General features: G+C 36.2%; 1 protein-coding gene across 11 annotated transcripts in view; it reads left to right on the top strand.

The window, feature by feature from the left end:
• MKLN1 (muskelin 1) overlaps positions 1 to 24,153 on the top strand; it is a 390,597-nt gene extending 366,444 nt beyond the window's left edge. For 8 of the 11 annotated variants that reach the window (XM_034964996.4, XM_063606097.1, XM_057302759.2 and 5 more), the window contains 2 exons: positions 6,670 to 6,724; positions 15,129 to 24,153. In XM_034964996.4, the coding sequence (XP_034820887.1) occupies positions 6,670 to 6,724; positions 15,129 to 15,250 (177 nt within the window). In that variant the 3' untranslated portion in view covers positions 15,251 to 24,153. The remainder of the gene's footprint in view (positions 1 to 6,669; positions 6,725 to 15,128) is intronic. The other 3 variants (XM_063606098.1, XM_055115377.2, XM_008966021.4) reach the window with 1 other exon arrangement.

The following is a 24,153-nucleotide window of genomic DNA, read 5'->3' on the forward strand; positions in this document are numbered from 1 at the left end:
TTCATAGTTTCGTACTATAAAATTAAGTCCTAAGTCTCTCAATATTGATTATGGCCCTTCAGTAGGTAGAGAATCTGCAGGACATGCTTTAGAACCCCCATGAAGGGGGACAGTTAATTGTCTTTCCTTGAGTTTTCAGTCAATTCATGACACTGTGCAAATAGGAGAAATAATTATAGTTTTGCCAAGTGGCAGAATATGTTTGATTTAATCTTTTATGACTTATAACTGTACTTAGTTGTGAAGAGTTCCATTAATGTTAATTGTGTTATGCCATGCATTTGAGAGTTATGCATAGATTTCCTTGTATTTTCTCCATATTCTATGTAAAATAGCTGTAACTGGGAACAGTCATTTTTTCCTTATTTTTTGAAGCCAAAACAAAATATTTCAAAGTAAATAATTTCAGCTGTGTGAGCTGCAAGTAGGCCAAAGAAAACAAGACAGTTTGTTCTTAAAGTTAAACTAATGGGGAAAAAAAACAGGACAGGGAGGTATCTCAAGTTCATTTGAGCCGTTTTTAAAATTTTGGTAGCCGCTTTCTGTTTTTCTTCTTTTTAAAATAGTAACAACTTAGGATTTTGTGTGCCACCAGCTTCCATTCCATTTCATAAAAGCTTAATCTAGCAAGAATTGGTGAGCCCTAGTAGAAGTTAGAAAGAAATGTTGAAGTGTGTGTGTGTGTGTGTTGGCATCAGAATCACCTCGGACACTTTTTAACAATGCCCTTGGCTGGGCGCGGTGGCTCACGCCTGTAATCCCAGCACTTTGGGAGGCCGAGGCGGGCGGATCACAAGGTCAGGAGATCGAGACCATCCTGGCTAATGCGATGAAACCCCGTCTCTACTAAAAATACAAAAAAATTAGCCGGGCTTGGTAGCGGGCTCCTGTAGTCCCAGCTACTGGGGAGGCTGAGGTAGGAGAATTGCATGAACCCGGGATGCGGAGCTTGCAGTGAGCTGAGATCGTGCCACTGCACTGCAAGCCTGGGCGACAGAGCAAGATTCCATCTCAAAAAAAAAGAAAAAAACACACCATGCCCTCACCCTAAGGTTCTCCTCTGTCTGCTCTTAAAGAACAGAAAATAGAAAACATTCCTGACATTGAGAATTACTGGTCCGTAGTATTAATATTTTGTTTTAAAATTTGTGAACATATTTAACTTTTAAAATGTTTTATATCCAACAGTCTGTTTGGGGGGAAGAAATCCTCTGGTAACAGTTCACATGTATACTCACGATATTTGTCAGTGAGACATGTAGATCTCATTGTAGGAAATCATTCCACTCATTGAGAAGGGGCTTACTGTTCTTCATTTTCTATAGTAACTTGTTTTTGTTCTGTTTATATGTTTTACAGACATTTAATGTTATTAAATGACTTTCTCATTTAAGTCTCAAAACACGAAAAGTGTTTTTTAGATTTTTTTTTTCACAGTTGTTATGATCATCATCATTGTGCCTGTTGTCAGGACATTGACAGCTGACTATCAACTATATAACAAAAAAATGTTATTGGCTTCCTCCAGTCTTCAGAACATGGGTTCTGAATTGGTGATGAACTTACAATAAATCTTATAAAAAATGATATTTTTTTCTAGAAAAGCCACGAGAAAAGGATGCCTAATCAATTATACCACTTTCAGAGAAGACTTCTATAATAGAGAAGGAATGAGAATAAGTTTTCAGCTACAATAACACATTTTATATTCATTACACTTCTGCGGAGTTTCCAGAGTACTGGTGTCATTCATTTAACAGTTGTGTTAAATGATTCCCCATAATAGGTCAGGCATTCTAGGCAGAGGAGCTGTATCAGCAAACCAAACAAGATCCTTGCCCAGGAGGTACTTACATTTTAGTGGAGAAAGACAATAAACATTAAAGAAGCAAATTATATAGTACATTAGAATTGAATAAGTACTGGGCCGGGCACAGTGGTTCACGCCTGTAATCCCCGCACTTCAGGAGGCTGAGGTGGGTGGATCACCTGAGGTCAGGAGTTCAAGACCAGCCTGGCCAACATGGTAAAACTCCGTCTCTACTAAAAATACAAAAAATTGGTCGGGCATGGTAGGAGGCGCCTGTAATCCCAGCTAATCGGGAGGTTGAGGCAGGAGAATCTCTTGAACCCGGGAGGTGGAGGTTGCAGTGAGCTGAGATTGTGCCACAGCACTCCAGCCTGGGCAACAAGGAGTTACTGTATTTCAGCCCAAAGTAATAGTAGAGCAGTGAGAAGTAAAATAGAGCAGATTCTTAATATATTTTAAAGATAGAACCAACAGAATTTTATGATAGATTAGATCTAGTGTTTGAAAGACGACTCAAAGGTTTTGGCCTGAAAAACTGGAAGGATGGAGTTACTATCAACTGAAGTGAGAAAATTCTGTGGGGAACTGGTTTGTGGGGACTCCTGACTGGCATTCAGGAGTTTAAATTTGGAAATGTTCAGTTTGAGATATCTATGAGACAGCCAACTTAAGATGTTGAGGTGACTGTTGGATATTTGAATCCAGAGTTTGGGAAAGAGGTCTGTAATATCCCTTGGTATGTGTTAAAATCCTTAGGCCAGTACATACAGTACTTATTTAATCAGATTGTTAAGATAATAGTTTTCTCCTTATCCTATATGTAGAGCCAATACAATTTATTTTTCACCTTAGGAGTTAGAAAAGAGGAACAAATTCAACCCCAAATAAGTAGGAAATAAGAAATTCATGAAATAGTAAACAAACAATGGAGAAATTTTAAAAGTGAAAAGTTGGCCTTTTGAAAAGGTAAATAAATTGATAAACCCCAAGCAAGACTTACCAAGTGTATTAGCCTGTTCTCACACTGTTGTAAAGAACTACCTGAGACTGGGTAATTTATGAAGAAAAGAGATTTAATTGACTCACAGGCCCACAGGCTTAACAGGAAGCATGACTGGGAGTCCTCAGTAAACTTACAGTCATGGCAGAAGGTGAAGGGGAAGCAAGCACCTTTTTCACATGATGGCAGGAGAGAGAGTGACAATGAGGGGGGAAATGCCACACATGTTTAAACCATCAGATCTCATGAGAACTCACTATCACAAGAACAGCAAGGGGGAAATTGGCCCCTGTGATCCAATGGTCCCCCACCAAACCCCTCCCCCAATTCAACATGAGATTTGGGCAGGGACGCAAATCCAAACTATATGACCAAGAAAAAAAGTGAAAACATAAATTATCAACATCACAAATGAAAAGAGGGCATCAGTTTAGACCCTACATATATTAAAAGTAAAGTGGGTATGGAAAACTTCATTGACAAATTAAGCCGCAACTTGATGAAATTGGCAAATACTTTAAAAGACACAGTTTACCAAAACTGACATAAGAAGAAATAGAAAATCTTAAGGAACTCCATATCTACTACAGAGATTGAATTTGTAATAAAAAATTTTCTAACAAAAAAAACTCTAGGCCCATAATAGCAGTAAATTTTATCAACCATTCAAAGAAGGAAGAAAAAAATACAATTTTACACAGACTCTCAGAAATTAGAGGAAGGCAATACTTCTTAAATCCTTTTATAAGCCAGGTTAACTTTGATATAAAATCCCAACAGAAGCTGGGCGTGGTGGCTCACGCTTGTAATCCCAGCATTTTGGGAGGCTGAGGGGTGGATCGCCTGAGCCCATGAGTTTGAGACCAGCTTGGGCAACATAGCAAAAACCTGTCTCTACAAAAACATGCAAAAAATTAGCTGGGTGGTGCCATGCCTGTAGTCCCAGCTCCTCTGCAGGCTGAGGTGGGAGGATCACCTGAGTTCAGAGAGGTTGAGGCTGCAGTGAGCTGTGATCATACCACTGCACGCTGAACCTTGGTGACAGAGTGGGATCCTATCTCAGAATAAATTAGAATAAAATAAAATCCCAAGAGAGACATTACAAGCAAAGAAAATCATGGACCAATATTTTTCATGAACATAAATGTAAAATTCTTAGGAAAATTTTAGTTAATTAGGAATATATTAAAAGGTTAGTGTACTATGACTAAGTGGTGGTTTATTCTAGGAATATATGGGTAGTTTAACATTTGAAAAAAAATTCAGTGTAATTCACCATGTTAACAGAATGAAGGAGGAAAACCATAGATCATCTTAGTAAGTGAAGAAAAGCATCTAAGAAAATTCAGACTCATTCATAATAAAAATTCTTAGCAAACTAGGAATAAAAAGAAACTTCTTGAATCTAAATTCCTAAAGGACACCTGTGAAAAACATACAGCTAGGGCTATTCTTAAACATTTAACCCTTTTCCCTAAGATTGTGACAAGGAAATAATGTATATTATTAGCCCCTCTATTCAACATTCTACCAGAATTACACTAGCTAGTGTAATAAAGAAAAAGCAATAAAAAACATATAGATTGGATAGGAGAAAGTAAATTTGTTTGCATTTGTAGGTAACATGATTATGTACATTCGAAACCCCATGGTGTCTACAAAACAATATACTAGGACAAGTGAATTTAGCAAGATTACAAAAATACAAGGTCAATAGAAAAAAAAGCAATTATTAGCAATTTTTATACTAGCAGTGAACAATTAGAAAATGAAAAGCATAGTTTATATTAGCATCAGACATATCAAATGGGTAGAATGAGTCTGTTGTAAGAAATTAAAGAAGACCTTGATAAATGGAGAGATATATTTATGGATTGAAACACTAAAAATTGTTTAAAGCTGCCCATTTTCCCCAAATTGGCCTTTATTTTAATGCAGTGTAAGTTTGGTCTTTGTTGTTGTTGTCATTGAGGAAATAGACAAACTACTATAAAATTTACATGGAAATGCAAAGGTTTTAGACTAGCCAAAACAATTTTGAAAAAAGAAAAAATTGGAAGCTTTATGCTGTCTGATTTCAGGACTCTGTATAAAGCCACAATAATCAAGACAGTGTGGTACTGGCTTAAGGATAGACAAATGGATCAGTACAACAGAATAGAGTCCAGAAGTAGACCCATACTATGTGGTCAGTTGTTTTTTGACCAGGGTACCAAGTCCAACGGGGAAAAGAAAGTTTTTAACAAATGATACTGAATAACTGGATATCTCAAACCTTTCTCACTGTTTACTGAAACGTTAATTTAAGATTGATTACAGGTCTAAATATAAAATCCAGAAGAATAAGGCTTTGAGAAGAAAACATAGGAGATTATCTTCACAACACTGGGATAGGTAAAGATTTCTTGGACATGAACTAAAGGCAGTAATCATCGAAGAAAAATCTGGATAAATTGGACTTCAAAAAAGTTAAAATTTCTTCTCATTAAAGGACTTTTAAAAACATAAATAGACATTGCCAGGTTCAGTGGCTCACACCAGTAATCCCAGCATTTTAGGAGGCCTAGGAGGAAGGATTGCTTGATACCAGGAGTTTGAGACCAGCCTGGGCAACATGTGAGACCTCGTCTCTACCAAAAAAAAAAGTCAAAAAATGAGGCAGGAGGATTGCTTGAGTCCAAGAGGTTGAGGCTGCAGTGAGCCATGATCACGCCACTGCTCTCCCACCTTGGTGACAGAGCGAGACCCTGCCTCAAAAAATAAATAGACAAGCCACATACTAAACAATCTTTGCAGTGGATATATCTGACAGAGGACTGATACCCAGAATGTATAAAGAACTTCTATACATTTTTAAATTTTTCTTTTTATCCCCCCTTTTCATAACTCTTGCTTAGATAAATACCTATGGAATATTTGTACAATTTCTGATCTTCAAAGGACCATTAATCAGGGCTTACAAATGTTGGTATGATTTAATATCTGAAATGTTAAAGGCTGCAAGCATAGATGTGAAATATATCCTGAGGACTTGATGATATTAACTGCTCAAGTCTTGGGAAGTGCCAAGTAACTCCATTGAGGAGTTTGTCTGCTCTAATTCATTCCTTTAACTGGTCTCTTTTCCTGCATTCTCATTCAAGATAAATATAAATAGTTCTCCAGATTTTTTATTTTGTGCCTATTTGTTAAATTGCTAATGTTGCAATAGTTTTGTCTTACTCTGTTTCTTCATTGTTCAATTACATTGTCTGTTTTAAACTAACTTTAACTGACAGCCTGGAAATCTAAGCAACATTTACAACATTATGTCCATTAAAAAAGGTCTTTGGGTTTTAACAATATAATTATATATAATTGTGGAATCTCAATCTAAGTTGTAATTTAGGAATGGTCTATACATGCTTTTTTTCTCAGATTTTGATTTACACAGCTGAGACATCAGGTATTTTACAGTGGCTTACATTTATTTTTGAGATGAGAATGCATATATGCTAAAAATTCAGTAACGGGACCCAGGGCACCAATCTGTTCATATGTGTTAGATTCAAATGACAGTTTTCTTTTTTATTTTGTTGTGCTGTTGTTCCTTAATAAGTACATACTTTAATACATTTTTAAAATAAAATAATTCCAGGACATGGCCCAGTATTTTAGAAAATGATAATAGCAGCCTAATAGAAAAGTCATTATATTCTGTAATCTGAATGTGTTCTTCTTGCCACTATTTGGTGAATAGACCTATGTCACACATATGCAAAAATACGTAGTTGCTGATAAATGGTCAAAGTTATAGAAGGCTATTTTCCTTCAGTGCACTTAGCCAGCTAATTTGCTGCTTCTTTTTTTTTTTAAACAGTTTCAGCTCCTGGCATCAGCTCTATTCAAATCTGGTTCAGATTTTACAGCTCTGGGTAAGTATTGCAGTATAATTTATCCAGCTAGATGCCCTAGCATTTGGAAGGTTGGATTTTGGTTTCTTTTACGTGAAACATCAGGTGAGATGTTTCAGTCAAATAGATGAGCAAATGAAGTTTCAAGGTATCATGCAAAATTTCTAATAACCTGCTACAAAGTTGCTTTGAGGTATCATTTTGCAGTTCAGTTTGCAATGACTATTATACCAATTGCTGTGTTAGTATGCAAACAGATAGCAATAGAAACACAGTCAAAATAAATTAATTTGTATAGCACTGCCTTGGAATGCAGGCTGTTTTACTGATACACACTATGAGATAATACTTGTTGATTAAATAGTTTTTCCTCTCAGTTCGTTCTTTGTGGAATTGTGTGTCGTCAAGAGAATAGCGATGGGGTAGGCAATGTTTTGGGAGCACAGAAGATAGATTATCTCTTTCCTGAAAATGGGAGTTTTGTTATCTTAATTGTTCAAGATAACTTCTGGTTGAAACTCAAGTTTTTCTCAAACACTTTAGTCTTAATTTAGTAATACTCTCTTTTAGTATTAATGAATTATTAACTAGACTGTAGGCTGGGCACAGTGGCTCACACCTATAATCGTAGCACTTTGGGATGCTGATGTTTGAGCCCACCAGGAGTTTGAGCCAAGCCTGGGCAACATAGTAAGACCTCGTCTCTACAAAAAAAATTTTTTAATTAGCCAGGTGTAGTGGTGTGCGCCCATAGTCCTAGCTACCTAGGAGGTTGAAGTGGGAGGATCACTTGAGCCCAGGAGGTAGAGGCTGCAGTCAGCCAAGATCATGCCACTGCACTCTAGCCTGGGTGACAGAGAGAAAGACTGTCTTTAAAAATAAAAAATAGGCCGGGCGTGGTGGCTCATGCCTGTAATCCCAGCACTTTGGGAGGCCGAGGCGGGAGGATCACGAGGTCAGGAGATCGAGACCATCCTGGCTAACACAGTGAAACCCCATCTCTACTAAAAATACCAAAAAATTAGCAGGGTGTGGTGGCGGGCGCCTGTAGTCCCAGCTACTCAGGAGGCTGAGGCAGGAGAATGGCGGTAACCCAGGAGGCAGAGCTCTCAGTGAGCCGAGATTGCGCCACTGCACTCCAGCCTGGGCGACAGAGTGAGACTCCGTCTCAAAAAATAATAATAGTAAATTTAAATAAATAAATAAATAAATCAGCCGGGCACGGTGGCTCACGCCTGTAATCCCAACTACTCGGGAGGCTGAGGCAGAATTGCTTGAACCCAGGAGGGGGAGGTTGCAGTGAGCCAAGATCGTGCCATTGCACTCCAGCCTGGGCGACAGAGGAAGACTCCATCTCAAAAAAAAAAACCAAAAAAAAAACCAAACCAAGACTGTAATAAAGTGGGTAGTTTCTAGAACCCAGACCTTTACTTGGGTGAATTTTCAAGGGCATTTTCATCAGGATAACTTATGGTAGCTTCATTTTTTACCAAGATAATCGTCTTGAAGTATGGAAATTCCCAGCTTTCCTCTGGTCAGTGAATGCATATTAATCCCATTGATGCTGGTGCAGTTATTATTTGCCTTAGAGTTGAGCAATAGTATTGAAATTTTCCATTGTATGTAATATAAATACTATTTTTTATGTTTGGAATAAAATAACACTTTGGGATATCAATTTAGTTTCTTCATTATTTGACCTTTTATCTCTTGAAAGTGAACTGTACCTCAAAGAAAAAAGAGTATATATAATTCTGGTGCTTTTCACTGGGATGAAAAAATAGAGGTGTTCTTGAGGTCTTGCCCTTTATCCATAGCGAGTGATTGAGGCTTCTCGACTGATCAAGGCAACTCCAGTCCTAAGTTCTAACTCCAGAATATGTAGGATTCCTCAGGACTAGACTGAGCAGACTGCTATAAACGTGACTCCAGAAGGTTCTCCTAAGAATTTAGATAATGATTTACCACTATTCTTACACTCGAGTTGAAGTCCTTAGGCTACTAGAAATCCCCACTCTGTGAGCTGGAGAACTTAGGTGTAAACATTATTTTGGAAAGTTCATGCCCTTCTGAATTCTAGCATTTGAAACAGATGTACTGATACATGAATTGGGGGTCTGGCATATATTCTGTTTGAATGATTATGTGCCTTATGTCTGATACCACAGCCCAGGCCCATTATTTTATTTATTAGTGCATAGCACTAAACTATCTCTAACTGACTTATTTTTAGCCTTTAGAACAAGAATTTCTTGGCAGCAATTTAAATATATCAATTAGGGTGGTGTCAGCAAATATTTTACCTTCAGCTTAACTCCTTCCTTTTGATTCTGACCTATTCACTGCCAACTAATATATTTTGTCAGGAAAGTTTGTTTTATTTGGATTCTAAACAAACCTCAGATATACTGAGAACAATACAAACACAAAAAGAGAAAAATACAAGCAGGGGAAATTCCTGTGGGATGTTGTTTCCTGTCTTGTCTGAGGGGAGGTATTATATAGCCTAGTGATTAGGAGGTTGGAATGTGAGATGGTGGTTGAGAGTCAGGATCTCTTTTAAAAGTGATCTTGAGCAAGTTATTTAAACTTTCTAATTATCAGTTTCTTTATCTGTAAAATGGAGGTAATGGGAATACTTACCTCAAATTGCTGAGAGAATTAAATGAAATAATTCTGCAAGATACTTAGCACAGTAAAGCAGTAAATGCTCCATTCAGGGTACCATTACTATTGACTGCCTTAAAAATTTAATCTTCTAGCCAGGTGCGATAACTCATGCTTGTAATCTCAACACTTTTGGAGGCCGAGGTGAGATGATCATCTTGAGCCCGAGAGTTCAAGATTAACCAGAGTAACATAGCAGGATCTTGTCTCTATTTTTTTTAAAAAAGTCACCTTTGTAACACTGGTGAATTTGGATAAGGAGCAAATTCAGATTGTATGCTAATTTTAATAATGAGAAATTTGATTTAGTATTTATAAACAAGAAGTACTTCTCATAAGGTTTCATGCCTATTTAGAGTCCCTGGTTCTTGTTCTTATTAATTTTCTGTCAGACTGTTCTATCTTTGTGCCAATTAGAATAGAAATAAAATGGGTTATTTACTGTACCTTTCATTGTATAAATGAATATTTCATTTTCTAAGGTCTGCAAAAAAAAAAAAAAAAAAAAAAAAAAAACCTCAGCCAAACTTTCTGAATGACTTCCTCCAGAAATAATCCAATTTATGTTCATCCCTTAGTGAGAATTAAATAAAAGTATTAATATTGTATGTAATATTTTAAAGAATCAGAAAGATGGAAGGTGACATTATCTTAGTTTTGGAAAAATGAGTGACCTCGGAGAAAATCTCCAAGGATCTTGATTTTAGAGCTTCTGGTGGCTATAGGCACTTTTAAGGTTGAACTCAGTCACTTTGCTAAGTTTAAGAGCTATATCTTATTTCTAGAAAGTATGAATTGGAGCAATTAAACTTATTTTCAGCAGGGTATGTGACAAGTAGGAAAAATCTGGTCTGTAAAGCATGTTGCCTATTTATTTATTTATTCATTCATTCATTCAGACAGGATCTTGCTCTGATGCTTAGGCTGGAGTGCAGTGATGCAGTCATGGCTCACTGCAGCCTGGACTTCCTGGGCTCAAGCAATCTTTCTGCCTCAGCCTCCCGAGTAGCTGGGACTGCTGGCATGCACAACCATGCTGAGCTAATTTTTTTTTCCTTTTTTACATTTTTTGTAGAGATGAGATCTCACTGTATTGCCCAGGTTTGTCCTTTTTTGGTCCTCACAACTCTTTTTAGAAGTTTACAGTCCAAATATAAAGTTTAGTGTTAGAAATAAGAAGTGTACATTTAATAATGTGTATGCTAGGAAAAAAATGAGAATTCATGTTATTTCTCCTTTACCACAAGTAGGAAAATCCAGCTACGTGTCGGATGTTAAGTTAAAAGTATATTCCTAGCCAGGCATGGTGGTGTGAGATGGAAGAATCTCTTGAGCCCAGGAGTTTGAATCCAGCCTGGGCAATGTAGCAAGACTCCATCTCTAAAAACAAAAAATTACTCCTAATAGGTCACTTTCTTTTTAGAGCAGTCATTGTCATCAGTCATACTACTAGTGATATGCTGATAGCTAATTAATATTTATTGAGCACTTACTATGGGGCCAAGTGCTCTTCTAAGCACTTTGCATGTCTTAACTCATGATTATCCCCACAGTAGCCCTATGAAGTAGCTACTGTATGATCCCCTTTTGTATATGAAGAAACTAGGGTACAGAGAGGCTAAACTAACTTGCCCAGGCATAGTGCTAGTGAATGGCAAAACCAGGATTAAAACCCTGTCAGTATGGCTTCAGAGCGCCTTTTCTAAACCACTAAATATGCTACCTCTCACTGAGCTTTACCAGTTTCCACTGCTCAAATGGTTACTTCCTCTTTCCATTTTACTTTATTTATGAAAATAAAGTAAGATAAACATAGTGATTAGGAGCATGAGGTTTAGAATCAATATCACCTTTTTGTCCTAGCAGTGCCATTTAAGTAGTTGTGGTACTGTTGATGAGTTTCCTAGATCCCCACCCCTTTTTAATTTATTTTTAGAAAAAAACATTGATTACATATAAAGCTTAGAATTCCCTTAAACAACTTTCCTCAATCTCTGTATTTTACCCTCAAGTATAATCACTTATACGTAATACATCTTTACACACACACAACCATATACACAGACATAGATGCAGTTGGTTCTCATTATTCAAAGAGTACAGAGTTAGGTTCCTACAAGCCTCTGGTCACAACATTTTATCTACTGATTAATATATAACCACGTGTTATGTGTGTTTCTGTTTAAAGATTCCTCATTTAATATATATTGTTGATTCACTAACATTAAGTTCATGGTCAACATCACTCTAACTCATACCTGAACCAAGCTTATCTAACATGCATATTTTTCCCCATAAGGCCTTTTTGCACTTAGGAATGACAGACAGCACTTTGGCACTACATTTGGGGGCCATTTTAAACAGTGAAGCCACCAAAACCACAAAAATGTGGCACCAAACAGATGGTGAAAGGGCTGTTGTGGATAGTAAGAGCTGAAACTAGAAAGCAGCAGAGATCACAGAGTTCAGCTTCAGCTGGGGACGTGTGCATATGGTAACTCAAATATTTTGCCACTTTGCACATGTCTGCAATGACCACAGAAATACCACAAGTATTGGTTTGGGGGTTACACATGAATTTTAGCAAACAGGCAAATTCACAAATATGGAATCTGTAAATGATCAAGATCAACTGTATATACGCATGCATACACCCATATAAATATATAGGTTTGTATGGGCTGTTTTAATTTATTATATAATGTAAAAACATATTCTGCAGCATAGTTTTTTTAAGTTAATGATGTGGCTTGTAGACTTTTTATGAAGCTACACTAGATCAGTTGTATTCTTATGAAGTGATACATAATTATTCATAATAGGGATCTACCATAATTTAACCATTCGTCTAATGATAGTGTAAGTTTCAATTTCCTCATAGGTAAATAGTAAATAAAAATAAAAGATGTGCCTTTGAGAGTTAAATGAGCTTAGTACATTGCCTTACAACTTAAGCACTTAATGAGTGTGAGTTAATAAAAATTAAAGGGCTTTGGAGTCAGACAGACATGGGTTCCACATTCCATCTCTTCCCTCCCTAGCTGTGAGACTTCACTGAATTACTGAATCTCTTTCTGTGTAAAAGAGGTAGATGAAGAACAAAAATAGTAATAACCTTAAGATTATTGAATCTCTCTAAGTCATCTCATCTGAAACTGGAGATTATAATACTTCATTGTTTGTGTGACAATGAAATGTAATCATACCTAAAGTACCTACCACACAGGAACTCAGTGTTTTTTCCTTCTTAGATAATTTGATCTCAAGAAAATGGTGTTACTTTATAAAGAGTAGCATTACAGAATCAATATCTTCTTTTAAAAATATAACACAGCATTGTACTTCTACATACTCAGAACGTAAGAGAAAGAACTAAGCCATTTTAGTACAGTGCTTAGACTGTATACTTTCAGTGAGGTATGGTCTACAAACAAAAGCAAAGAAATGTTGAGTTTGGTTGGTAGTGGTACATATATAGCAAATCTAGAACTCTTATGTATTTTAAGTTGAGCAAATGAGTACATATGATGTTGCTGGGAGTCAGGGTTTTCTTGGTGGAAGAAAGGAGATATGGAATGGAATAAGAAGGAAGAATCCTCTGGGGCTTTAAGAAATTAGAATTAACAATAAAAGCATGAACTATAATAGTCTAAAAAAGTATGCATATGATAGGCATATATGCATAGGCCTAGAAACAATGACACCCTGGCAATTAGCACAGCTGTTCTTGCTTGGTTTTTAAATAATAGTCACAGCTAAAAGAAAGTAGGACTCCAGAGCTGTGTAAAGATGAATTTGGATATATACCAGAAAGTAAGGAAGTACCTCAAAATTAATGGGTACATTTCAAAAAGACACAGAAGCCAGCTCAAAAAGGCTCTCACTGGTCAAATCTAGGACAATATGAGTATCAGAATGAATGATGACAGTAATGAGTATAACATTGAGCAAGAGAAGAATCCCTGAGTACACAGTGATGCGAACAAATAAGTAAAATGGGAGGAGGGGAAGAAACAGCTCTTCTTTACAATAGAATGTCAACAACTGTAGAAGGAGTCGTAGAGTTAGAAAATCACCATCATATAACTGATAATTGTTTTAGCAAGAATCATCAATGATTGCTAAATTATTGGATGCAGGGCTGTGGGAGAACAGGATATTTACACAGTCTCAAACTATCTCCCTATCAATAGTTTATTAATTACAAAGGTAGAAAAGAACACCTTTACCTTGGAGAAACTTGGCATATACCAACTTAAGTAGATGATCAAAGTTAACATCATCAGTATTGGGATAAACTGATACCACATGCCTTCTGAGGTGATGCACTGAGGACACACAATATCACTTCTGTAGCATTCTTGCCAAAACTGCATAAACTGAATCTGATCATGAAGAAACAATCAGGCAACCCAAATTCAACACATTCCACTCATAAGTGTTCTGTACTCTTCAAAAATATTCATTAAAGTCAAAGAGAGGCTCAGGAGACTTGGAAACTAAATGCAGTGTGTGATCTTGGATTGGATTTTAGATTAGTAGGAAACATGACTGTAAAAAAGTGACTGAAAAATAACTGGTATTATTGGGACATCAATGTTAAATTTCATGAATTTAATATATATTGGTTATATAAGTTAATGTTCTTGTTCTGAGCTGAAATTAGTTTGAGCCTATAGGGGGCAAAGCTGTCTAAAACTCCCAAATAATTCTGCAAAAAGATTTTCAGTGGGGTACACACATGGAGAGAGACAGAGAGAGAGAGAGAGAGAACATATTTGATGAAACATTAATTGATGAGATGAATCTAAGTGAAGGCTATATGGGGTGTTCATTGCACAATTCTTGAAACTTTTCTGTGGGTTTGAAATTTTTCAAAATAAAAAGTTGAAAAAGAAGCAATTTGGAAATTTCAAAAAAAAAGCATAAAATAGAAAGGAAGACTCTAATCTCACCGTTCAGAGATAACCTTTGTTAATATTTTGGAGTATTTCTTTCCATTCATTTCCATGATCCGATAGTGGGCTTTGTTAAACTCAAGCTCATCTCAAGTAAACATTCTCCCTCAAACTTAAAACAATATATTTTTAAAAAATAAAAAGGAATGTGCTGTTCTTGAGGTATTGTTTATTTTCCTTCCAGGAAACTGGTATCTTTGGCAATGTTATGGTCTATTCCTGTTCTTTTACAAGACTAAAACAGGTTGGACCTAAAATGGTACTCTAAGTTGAATGAAAAGCAGTCTGATCTGAAGTCACTTTCACTGAACACCATGGCATATATAACTCTTGATGGCTCTGTTTCTGTTTCTCATGGCATTTAGCAGCGCTCTCATGTCTCAGCTATTTCAGGGATAGGGGAAATTATTTATTTTATTTTATCACTTAAATATCTCATTTGTATGTAAGAAATCTGAAGCAGCTGAGATAAACCAATTGATGAAGACAGCATCTCACTGAATGTTCCTTTAGCTGGAATGAACTTGATAATTGAATGTTGATTAGAGGTTAAGGGAAAAATCCTTTAGATTAACAATCCCTACCTTTTAAAAATGTCATATGCTTTCTAATATGTATCAGGATAAAAGTAGTTCATTGCCTTATTCCTCACATAATGTGTGCCTAGCATAGTAGTGTCTGCCTGGTTTTGAAGGCTGATTTGATTTCTCCATTATAAAATACATTGCTGCTGGTCTCAACTAGTTTTTCTGTTACATGTTTTAAACACAATGGATGTTTCTTTGTATCTTCTTCACCAGGCTTTTCTGATGTGGATCACACCTATGCTCAAAGAACTCAGCTCTTTGACACCTTAGTAAATTTCTTTCCTGACAGCATGACTCCTCCTAAAGGCAACCTGGTAGACCTCATCACACTGTAACTGAAGAGTCACTGGACACAGAAATGGAAAACAGGAGTCGATTTTCCGTCTTTTGGATTGCAGCTCCACTGACTGACAGTAAAGCTGCAGTGATTGAGGACTGCACCAGAGTTCTGAAGGGATCTTAACCATCACAAGTTTTTACCCTCTTCCTTCATGCCTGACCTCAACCCCGCTCTCCTCATCCTATTCCTAAATTAGGCTAATAAAGTGAAATTGGTATACTTTCCAGTTAAATATATATATATATATTTTTTCTTACTTTATCTTTTAAGAATTAATGAGTATAAAAGAAAAATTAGGCAGTTTACCCTTTTCAGATTTTTATTTCTTTTTTTTTTTTTAATTGGGGGAAATAAGCACTATTAACAGATTCAGCACTACAAGTATTTTGAATGTTGTTGCTGTTGGTCATTTGGCCTGCCTTTTCCCTTCCCATTTCACTTTGCCTCCCATCACACAACTGCGTGTAAATGGTGTCACTTGTTCACCTCTTTACTTCATTCTTAACAAGTGTATAGTTCTCTAGGACAGTTGATGTATGTTAAGGTGATATCTGTGTCTGTATTGACTTGTCTTGTGTTACATTAAACAGTAGGCAGAACTGAGGTCTCAAGTTTGCACTCTTGGCCATAGAACTAAAAATGAAACCTGAGATTGACCCAAGCACCTATCTGAGATTGGTATATAATATTTCTATAATGATATATTTTATAGTAGATATTACAATAGCATCTGACTTTGAGTCACAGAAACCTTAAACTGAGGAGACAATAGTTGAGAACCTTTAAGAGCCATTCTAAAAATGACCAGCAGGAGGGATCTAGTAGTGAATAATATCTTAATAGCAATTTTAGGAGAAAATGACTCTTTCGTCCAGAAGAGCTCTGCAGAACCAGGGCTCCCGTTTATCTTGTGCTATCTCTGTAGTATTTTCATTTGAGAGAGGAGGCTGAGTTTCCAGAGCTTTGCTTTCATTTATTTTTATACACATTGTCTCTCTATATCTGCTTGTGGATATTGTTATTTTGAAGAGAAATGGTTTGTGGTTGTCCAGTGGTATACAACTGACAGGCATTTCATTAAGCACATAGACCAGACTTTGTGAATGGTTCAGATATTTTTTCATTAAAAAACAAGGTATGGCAGATGGACTTTTCCATGGGTCAAATTTTTTGTGTGAGAGATAGAGGTACATGTCTTCTGATGATGTGCTGTGGAATGCAATGTGGGAAACCTACATCTGGCTAGTGCTTACATTTGCTCAAAAAGCATGTTGTATGAAGCTGACTGCCACCATGCTAAAGCAGATTCATATTAAGAAGTGTCGGTCGATCCAGTGGCTCTTAAGAGTGAATAGCTTTATGGAATCAAGTATGTCCCTGAGTAGCAAGATTAGGCCTCACCAAAGAAGAAATTAACCTGCACTTTCAAAAAGTACCATGTATAGGAATGAAACATTGAGGTCCCACTTTATTCTGTCTTTAGTACATGGTTTTACTTATTTTGGGGATGGATAGAAATATATTTTTGCTAGTTCTAGGCTTGAATCATGGGCTCCTTGGCTTTCCTAGCATCCCAAAGCAGTCAACAGTGATTTCTTAAGCAATTTGATCTGTACCTTTACTTGTGAAAGGTATGCTATATAATTCAGCAAGTACCAACTTGTGTAGCTGCAGAATAACCAAGTGGCTATCCAGTCAAGTAAATACAGTTTGCTTACATACTTCAACAGTTTCATAAAACGATTCCCCTGAGTGACACAAGAACATAAAATGTTAATATCACTAATATAGCCTGTTAAATCTTTTGTGGAGACAAGTGCAAATCAGAAGATTGACAAGGAAGAACTTGAGCTTGCTAAGACTTCCTAAATTTAAAAGCTCTAGTTTTGCTTAGTGTGAATTCTGGCACTTTAAAAAGATTAAGCAAGTGAAAATCTGCTGCCCTCCACCATTTATTTTTACAGTGCTTTGTAATTTTTTTCATCAGTTCCTTAAATGTTATTTGGAGGAAACTAAGTTCTTGACCTCAGTAATTTTATTTTTGTTTTTCCCTAAATGTTTCCCTACTAGTCTTCTTGGAAAACATGTTTAATTTCATCTTCCCTCACTTTATTTAGGTAGAATTTTTCCCCCTTCATTTCTGAAATTTTTTGCTCACCGCCATGTTTAAATGGGGTTGAATCATAGCGAGCCATTTGCTCTTGCCAAAGTGAGATAGATGTACTGAGGAGATAATTGAAAAGTCAGACTCTGTACTGTGGGGCTTTAATCGGAGCACTGCTGGAAATGATTGCAGAGAATGTAGTGCTTCATATATCCATGACCAAGATTGACATGTTGCTCACAACATGTCACAATTTAGTGAGGAGCTACATGTATTTCCAAGAATTCCAGCATAGATTATAATTTAAATAATCGAATTTGGTATTTAGGTACATTGTTTATATAGCCAAGTGTATATGCTTTACTACCTAACAATTATTCTAGCCTAGGTGAATCCCTAATTGAAACACCTGGCTAACACTTTAGACACATAAATTAAGTGGGATACAGTTTTCTCATTTGTATTATCTCCAGCTTCAACCTCATTCATCCTTTTTCCTAGTATAATACATTGTTTTCAACCAGAAATTAAAGTAGATATCCAACATTATTTTCAGTGCTTGTACTTCATGAGAAATAATCTGATTTTCAAGACACCTCTTAAGTGCATTTGCATTTTATTTTGGTAATGGCAGAGACCTCATGTGGCCAGTTTGATTGATTGAAGAATGTATCACTCTTATTCAAGCAAAGGAATTCAGACTTAAATGCCTACCTCTGTGCTGAAGCTGACAGACAGTAGTAACTCTTATCAAGGCCATCTTTTAGACCTGATTTTCATTTATATGAAAACAGACCTGTCCATGTCTAATAAGTAAAAACTGATAGAATACATTAAAAAGTCACTGGTTTATCATAGAAAAGTTTGATGGGTTTAGAGCTCAGTGATTTAAGCTTGTAAAACTGCATTCTTGGGCAAAATATTTATATTGTATATAAATGGTTGGCAGCTTATTCCAGTTGATCTCTTCACATCTGCCTTAAAAGTGCTATGTAGAGATACATTAACAGAGTTATAATAAAACAGTGTTTTAAAATCTAGCCTATAAACAAAAACTAGTTTGAGGCACCCAAGCATTTAGTGAGAGATTGAGAATGATGCTTAATGGATCAAAAAAGCAGTTAGGAGTATATTCCTGATTTTATTCTCTAAATTATACTCAATTTCATGGTAATTACATGAAGAAGTTACCTGCAATTATTCTTAACACTACATGGAATTCACTGGGTAATTGTGGGTCATTTATTTCCTGAAAGTCACGTGAAATCCTTAGCTGGTTGAATGTTGCACAGTATTTGAGAATTACGGTTTGAAGTGATTTCTGTGGGAGGGAATCATTGCAATGTATATTCTAAATAAAGTCATCTAACTATAAAAAAAAAAACACCCTTCCTAACCCTTCTTTTCTTAAAATTCCACATTCATCCACAATCTCATCCCTTTGTAGAAATTCTTGCCTGAATTCTCACCAAGTTTTGAATTCCTAAGGTAGCCCCGATCTAGGATGTGAAGACTGCCCAGAAAAAGTTTATGGCTGGAGGAGTATCATACAGTGTCTACATATGATAGTACCTACAGGTTAGGTCTTTGGATGCTTTAACACAAAAGATTTTTGTTATCCTTATTAGTCAAATAACACTATTCTTTTGTGGTTCTAGACCCTGGCTTCTATCTCCCTGTGATTTGTTTTAATGCTGAAATGACTTGGCTATCCAAAGCTTCTAGTCTAGAGGTCTGTTGGTTGAAGGCAGACATTTCCAAGTTTGTTGAAATAATACAAAGCTGACTAGCTTACGTGAATGATGTTGCCCTCATTTGTTTTGGGTGAGGACTCATTACTGCAGTATATTGATCTCTTCACCAAATGCTTTTTCTTTTTCTGAATAAATGCTGTATTAGAGGTTCTATTTATATATGATTTTTAAAACTTTGGTTTCCTTCTATCCACCAAATACTGTGAATTGTTTTTCCGTTTATTTTTCTTAGCTAATGTAACTTTATTCTTCACTTTTTTTTAGCCCTAGACTTCCTAGATTTTCTGTGGCATTCTGTAGGAGCATTGTATTGCTTGGAAAAAAAAAGATCAAAATCATTCTGAGGCAAATGCTCTATTATCCTTATTTATGACAAGAGAATAATGAAATTCATAAGAAATTAATAACATTCAGATATTGCTATAAACGTACTTGAGTCATTTTCATTTGGGGATAGTAATAATGGCTGTGGCAGCTTTAATGGAGAAACCTGTGTTGGCCTCTTTTTCTGGCATTAGGATCTCTTGTCATAAAACTATTGGTAAAGTACAGGTTTGATAGCAGAGTTCCTGAATTCAGCATATCATCAGAATTTCCATTTACCTTTTGTCTTTTCTTTTTATTGTATTTTTTAACCTTTTTGTTTCTATTCCTACCTCCCATGAGTAACATTGATTTCTGCTGAAGTTAGAATTTGTGTTAAGAATTGACTTTAAATTTCTGAAATAGTTGAATATTAGAAGTGGCTTCAATTGCCATGAAATGATTGCTTTTCTTTTTCTTTTTTTTCCTTAAATAAAAATAATGCAGCCTTATATATGTCTCTTCCCCTCAAGAATGTGAATTTAGGCTGGGCATAGTGACTTACGCCTGTAATCCCAGACCTTTGGGAGGCTGACACGGGAAGATTGCTTGAGCCCAGGAATTTCAGACCAGCCTGGGCAACACAGGAAGACTCCATCTCTACTTAAAATATTTTTGTTTTTTAGCCAGGTGTGGTGGTATGTGCCTGTAGTCCCAGCTACTTGGGAGGCTGAGGTGGGAGGATCACTTGAACCCAGGAGTTTGAGGCTGCAGTGAGCTATGATTGCGACACTGCACTCCAGCCTGGGCAACAGAGCAAGACCCTGTCTCAAAAAAAAAAAAAAAAAGAATGTGAATTTAGCTCCAATTCCAAATGACTAACTCTTAGGCCAGTCATAGCCAATGAAATCATCTGACGGTAGCTTCTGTAGCCCTTAGCCTAAGGAGTCATTAGAGGTTATAGTAAATTAGTTTCTCTAGTGGTGCAGAGAGAAATGCCATCGGGGAAATTATCACTGTCTTTTTGGCTAAAGTTTTATATTGTGAACTGGATCCCACTTAACAGCTTAAAAACACAAAAATGAAAGGGTAGTCCTAGTTTATCTTCTTAATTAGAATCATTATTTGGAAATAAGATTTGCAATGTGCTGTCTATCCCCAAACACTGCTGAGCTTGCTGGAAAACAGAATTTAACATGAATGTTGTCTGAAAGCTGTAGGATCAATGGCAAAAAAGGGGAAATGTTTGGTAGGGAATTGGACCAGTTCTAAGGTATCACTTTTAATTATAAAATAATGTCTTCCTTTTTATCTGCTTTTCAGACAGCCTCAGTGAACTATTAAACATTTGTGTGCAAAGTCCTATTTTGCTTATCTAAGGCATTTTGACTTGGAAGTATTAAACTTCAGGAATGAGCTAGAGAAGACAATGAGGGTATGTTAGAGAAGGAAAAATAGGAGCTTTTTGCTTATGGATTTTAGAGGTCCACAAATCGAAAGGAAAAATAAATTTCTTCATTTCTAACCCTAAAATAATTTTGTTAATGAGATGCTGGGAAGAAGACTACCAAAAGGCCTCAAAGCTCATGCTTCTAGAATATTCAGTAATTTTGAATAGTCTTTGGGAAGTAGCATTTCTTGGGAAGTAGCATTTCCCTTCTCCCAAATAACTGTTTGAGATCTTAAAACAGAAAATCCAGTGTTAATGGGCTCTAGATCTTAAAGTAGGTGAGCAGCTTCTTACATACAACCAGTTCCTTGTTAAGGATCCAGCAGGAAAACCAGCCATAAAACATTTCAACATGCAGTCTGGGGGCTCCCTTGCTTATTCACTGAGTTTAAGCTCTTGCTGCAACATAGCTCTGTACCATCTGGGATGCTAGCAGTCACAGCAGTTAGCTCAGATATCTGAGCTGTCTGCCACACAAAGCCTGAGGAGATCATCATTCTTCAGTTTCATTCATTACTTAATGAATGCCAAATTAATTGGCAGGAAGAAGAAACACTGTGTGATATACTGAACAAGCCTGTGTGCATGAATAAGGAGCCACTCAAAAAGCCAATTTTGAGCTTTATTTCTCCGTTGTTAACAAATCTCAAGAAAGCCTTTGTTACAGTTTAGCTCATGTCATTTGGTTGGTTTTATTTTCTAGCCCTTTAACATAGGAGGAAAATTGTCATTTCATGTATAACTTGTAACACAGAATTGAACTGATACTAGTTTCCTTGCCTTAAATTAATTATATGTCATCCCAAGGGTCTCTGTTAATTCTGCTTTGCCAAGCAATAATGAGATCTGGGTTTGGCATTAGAAGTATTTCATAATTTTGGTTTTTTCTTTAGGTTTCCTCCACATCTGTAAAGTGATTGATTAAATTAGAGGAGGCATGTAGAATAAATCCCAATCCCATTGCAACTGGCAGAGCTTTATAAATCTTTATAAATTCAGTTACAACAAAGGAGAGGATCCTACACCATTAGAGCCATGCCATCAGGTGTTTGCAAGTGACAGCTGTAGTGTGTTGCCTCAAATAATACCAAGTTATAAATAATACCAAGTAATTATCAACTCACTCCCAAATTTAATAATAAGATATCAAAGTCCAAAAGGTTACTTAGGAGTAGTCTTCCATGGGGGAAGATAAATTTATTAAAAAGTCATGTACTGATCTTTTTCTTGGGATTTTTTTTTCCTTTCCCAGAAAAAAAAATTATTTTGGTGACTGATCAATTGTAAACAATTTTCTTCCTTACTTACAAATCATCCGTTCAGAAAAATAAAAGTGGACTTCCTTTCCTAAGCATTACAATTAGCCTGGGCAAGAGGTGTTATGATTGTCTTATTCTTTAAGCCAGCTTACTTTTTGGATTTGTGTGAAATGTCTTTTGAAAAGAAAGTAGATAGTATAGTATTAATTAACTACTTTGTATAGTCTTCTGCATAATTTAGAGTTGAAAATAATGTAACATTTTCCTGTGAACAGATTCCTTTATGCGTACATACTTTATAAATATACATACATACACATACATTTTTAAAATGCTCTTTTTAAAGAGATTCTTATCTTGCTCCCACTCCAAAAGCTATGTACAGTTGAGTTACTAGCCTCAGAGGAAGAGTACAGGAAAGCGAAGATGAGGACCTCCTTTTCTTGTGTTGGTCTTGGGAACAAACAGTATTCCGTCTTTCAAATATGGCATATTTCTAAACAGTTTGGGAAAGATGTTAGAATTTTTTAAAAGTCAGCTCTTTTATAAATTGGAAGTACTCAGTAGTCAGAAATTAAGATCCCCTCTGATAGAGATAGATTCTCAAAACCAAAATTGGACTGAAAATTAGATTGAGAAGAAAGATACAACTTCCTCCATAGCCAATAAAATCTGTCTTTCCAAGTCTGCTTATTAATGCTGTGAATCGCTCCTTCTGTTTGTGAAAACATCTCCTGGACTGGAAATGTGGTGCTGTAACCAGCTGAGCCGAAAGTTGGAGAATGTTAAATATCTTTTATGGGACTTACGATAAAATGTTTTGATGTTAGTGATTGTCAAAATAGGTTTATCATTTAAAAAACTAGGAAATTACTAAGTATAAAGAAGAAAAACCAGTATTAATTAAGTGATGAGACCTCTTCATTTTGTTTTCCCTGACTTATTTCCATTACCAAACATAGTAAAGGCCAGAAAAGATTTAAAAAAAAAATTAACACAGCCATTCCATTGTTTTTTACCACGTGGAGAAAGGACCAGGCTGGAAGCCTATGTCCCCCCACCCTTATTTATATTCCTTTGAGCATTGCCGTTTTCTAGATAGACAATCCGAAAATAATTGTGTTGATAGGTCTGTTTAAGCCTGAACTCTGGGTGTAAAATGTTATCCAGAAGCTATAGGGAGCTGCCTTGCTCAGGTCATTGGAAATTTCAACCCTAAGACTCATTTGAATTTCTAAGTCCGTTATGCACCATTATGGGCATATGGAGCATATTCATACCATGAGGAGGAGTCTTTGTTTATGATGGACTTTTTAATATGGCCATAATTAAACTCACACTCAGAAAGGATGAGATATTGTCAAAAGCCAAAAGAAAAACAGACAAAATGAACATGAAGCAAGGAGTCCATAAAACAAGAGTTCTTTACCACGTTTAAGCAAATGTCTCTCAAAAAAAATTGTATTTCTGTGCACATTAGCTGAGATTCACACATTTTGCACCTCAGTAGTATTTCAGATGAGACTCAATGTGTGGAGGAGAAAACTGCTAACTTGTTTGGTTCTACTCTTACCCCCTCTTCTGTGGCAATGTGGGGTCAGGGCCGTATCCTAAAGTATCCACATGGTCTTAAATGGAAATCATGGGACTCTGGAAAGCTGGCATGAGCTGGTTGGAGCTTTTAAACAGAAGTGCTTTATGGGTATCAGATCTCTTCTGACATCAATTGTTTCGAATCATTGTTGGGCTCTGTCGTGTTCTGCAATCTTCCCCATTCCCCTCATGATCTTCTCTGGCTTATCTTTTATCCAATCTGTATGGACTTTCTAGGATTTTTTTTTTCTTTTAGTACAAATAATTTTCAGATCCCAGCTTTGGTAAATGTGTTAATTCTACTTTGTGAATAAATAAATGAGTGATCTGCTAAAAATGGCAATTGTAGAATTATGTTGTATGTAATGTACATATGGAGAAAGAATGTATTTTGTTCATTTTCTTAATAAAATGTTATATATGGATGCTACAAGA

This window comes from Pan paniscus, chromosome 6 (assembly GCF_029289425.2).
Source record: "Pan paniscus chromosome 6, NHGRI_mPanPan1-v2.0_pri, whole genome shotgun sequence".
Taxonomy (NCBI): domain Eukaryota; kingdom Metazoa; phylum Chordata; class Mammalia; order Primates; family Hominidae; genus Pan; species Pan paniscus.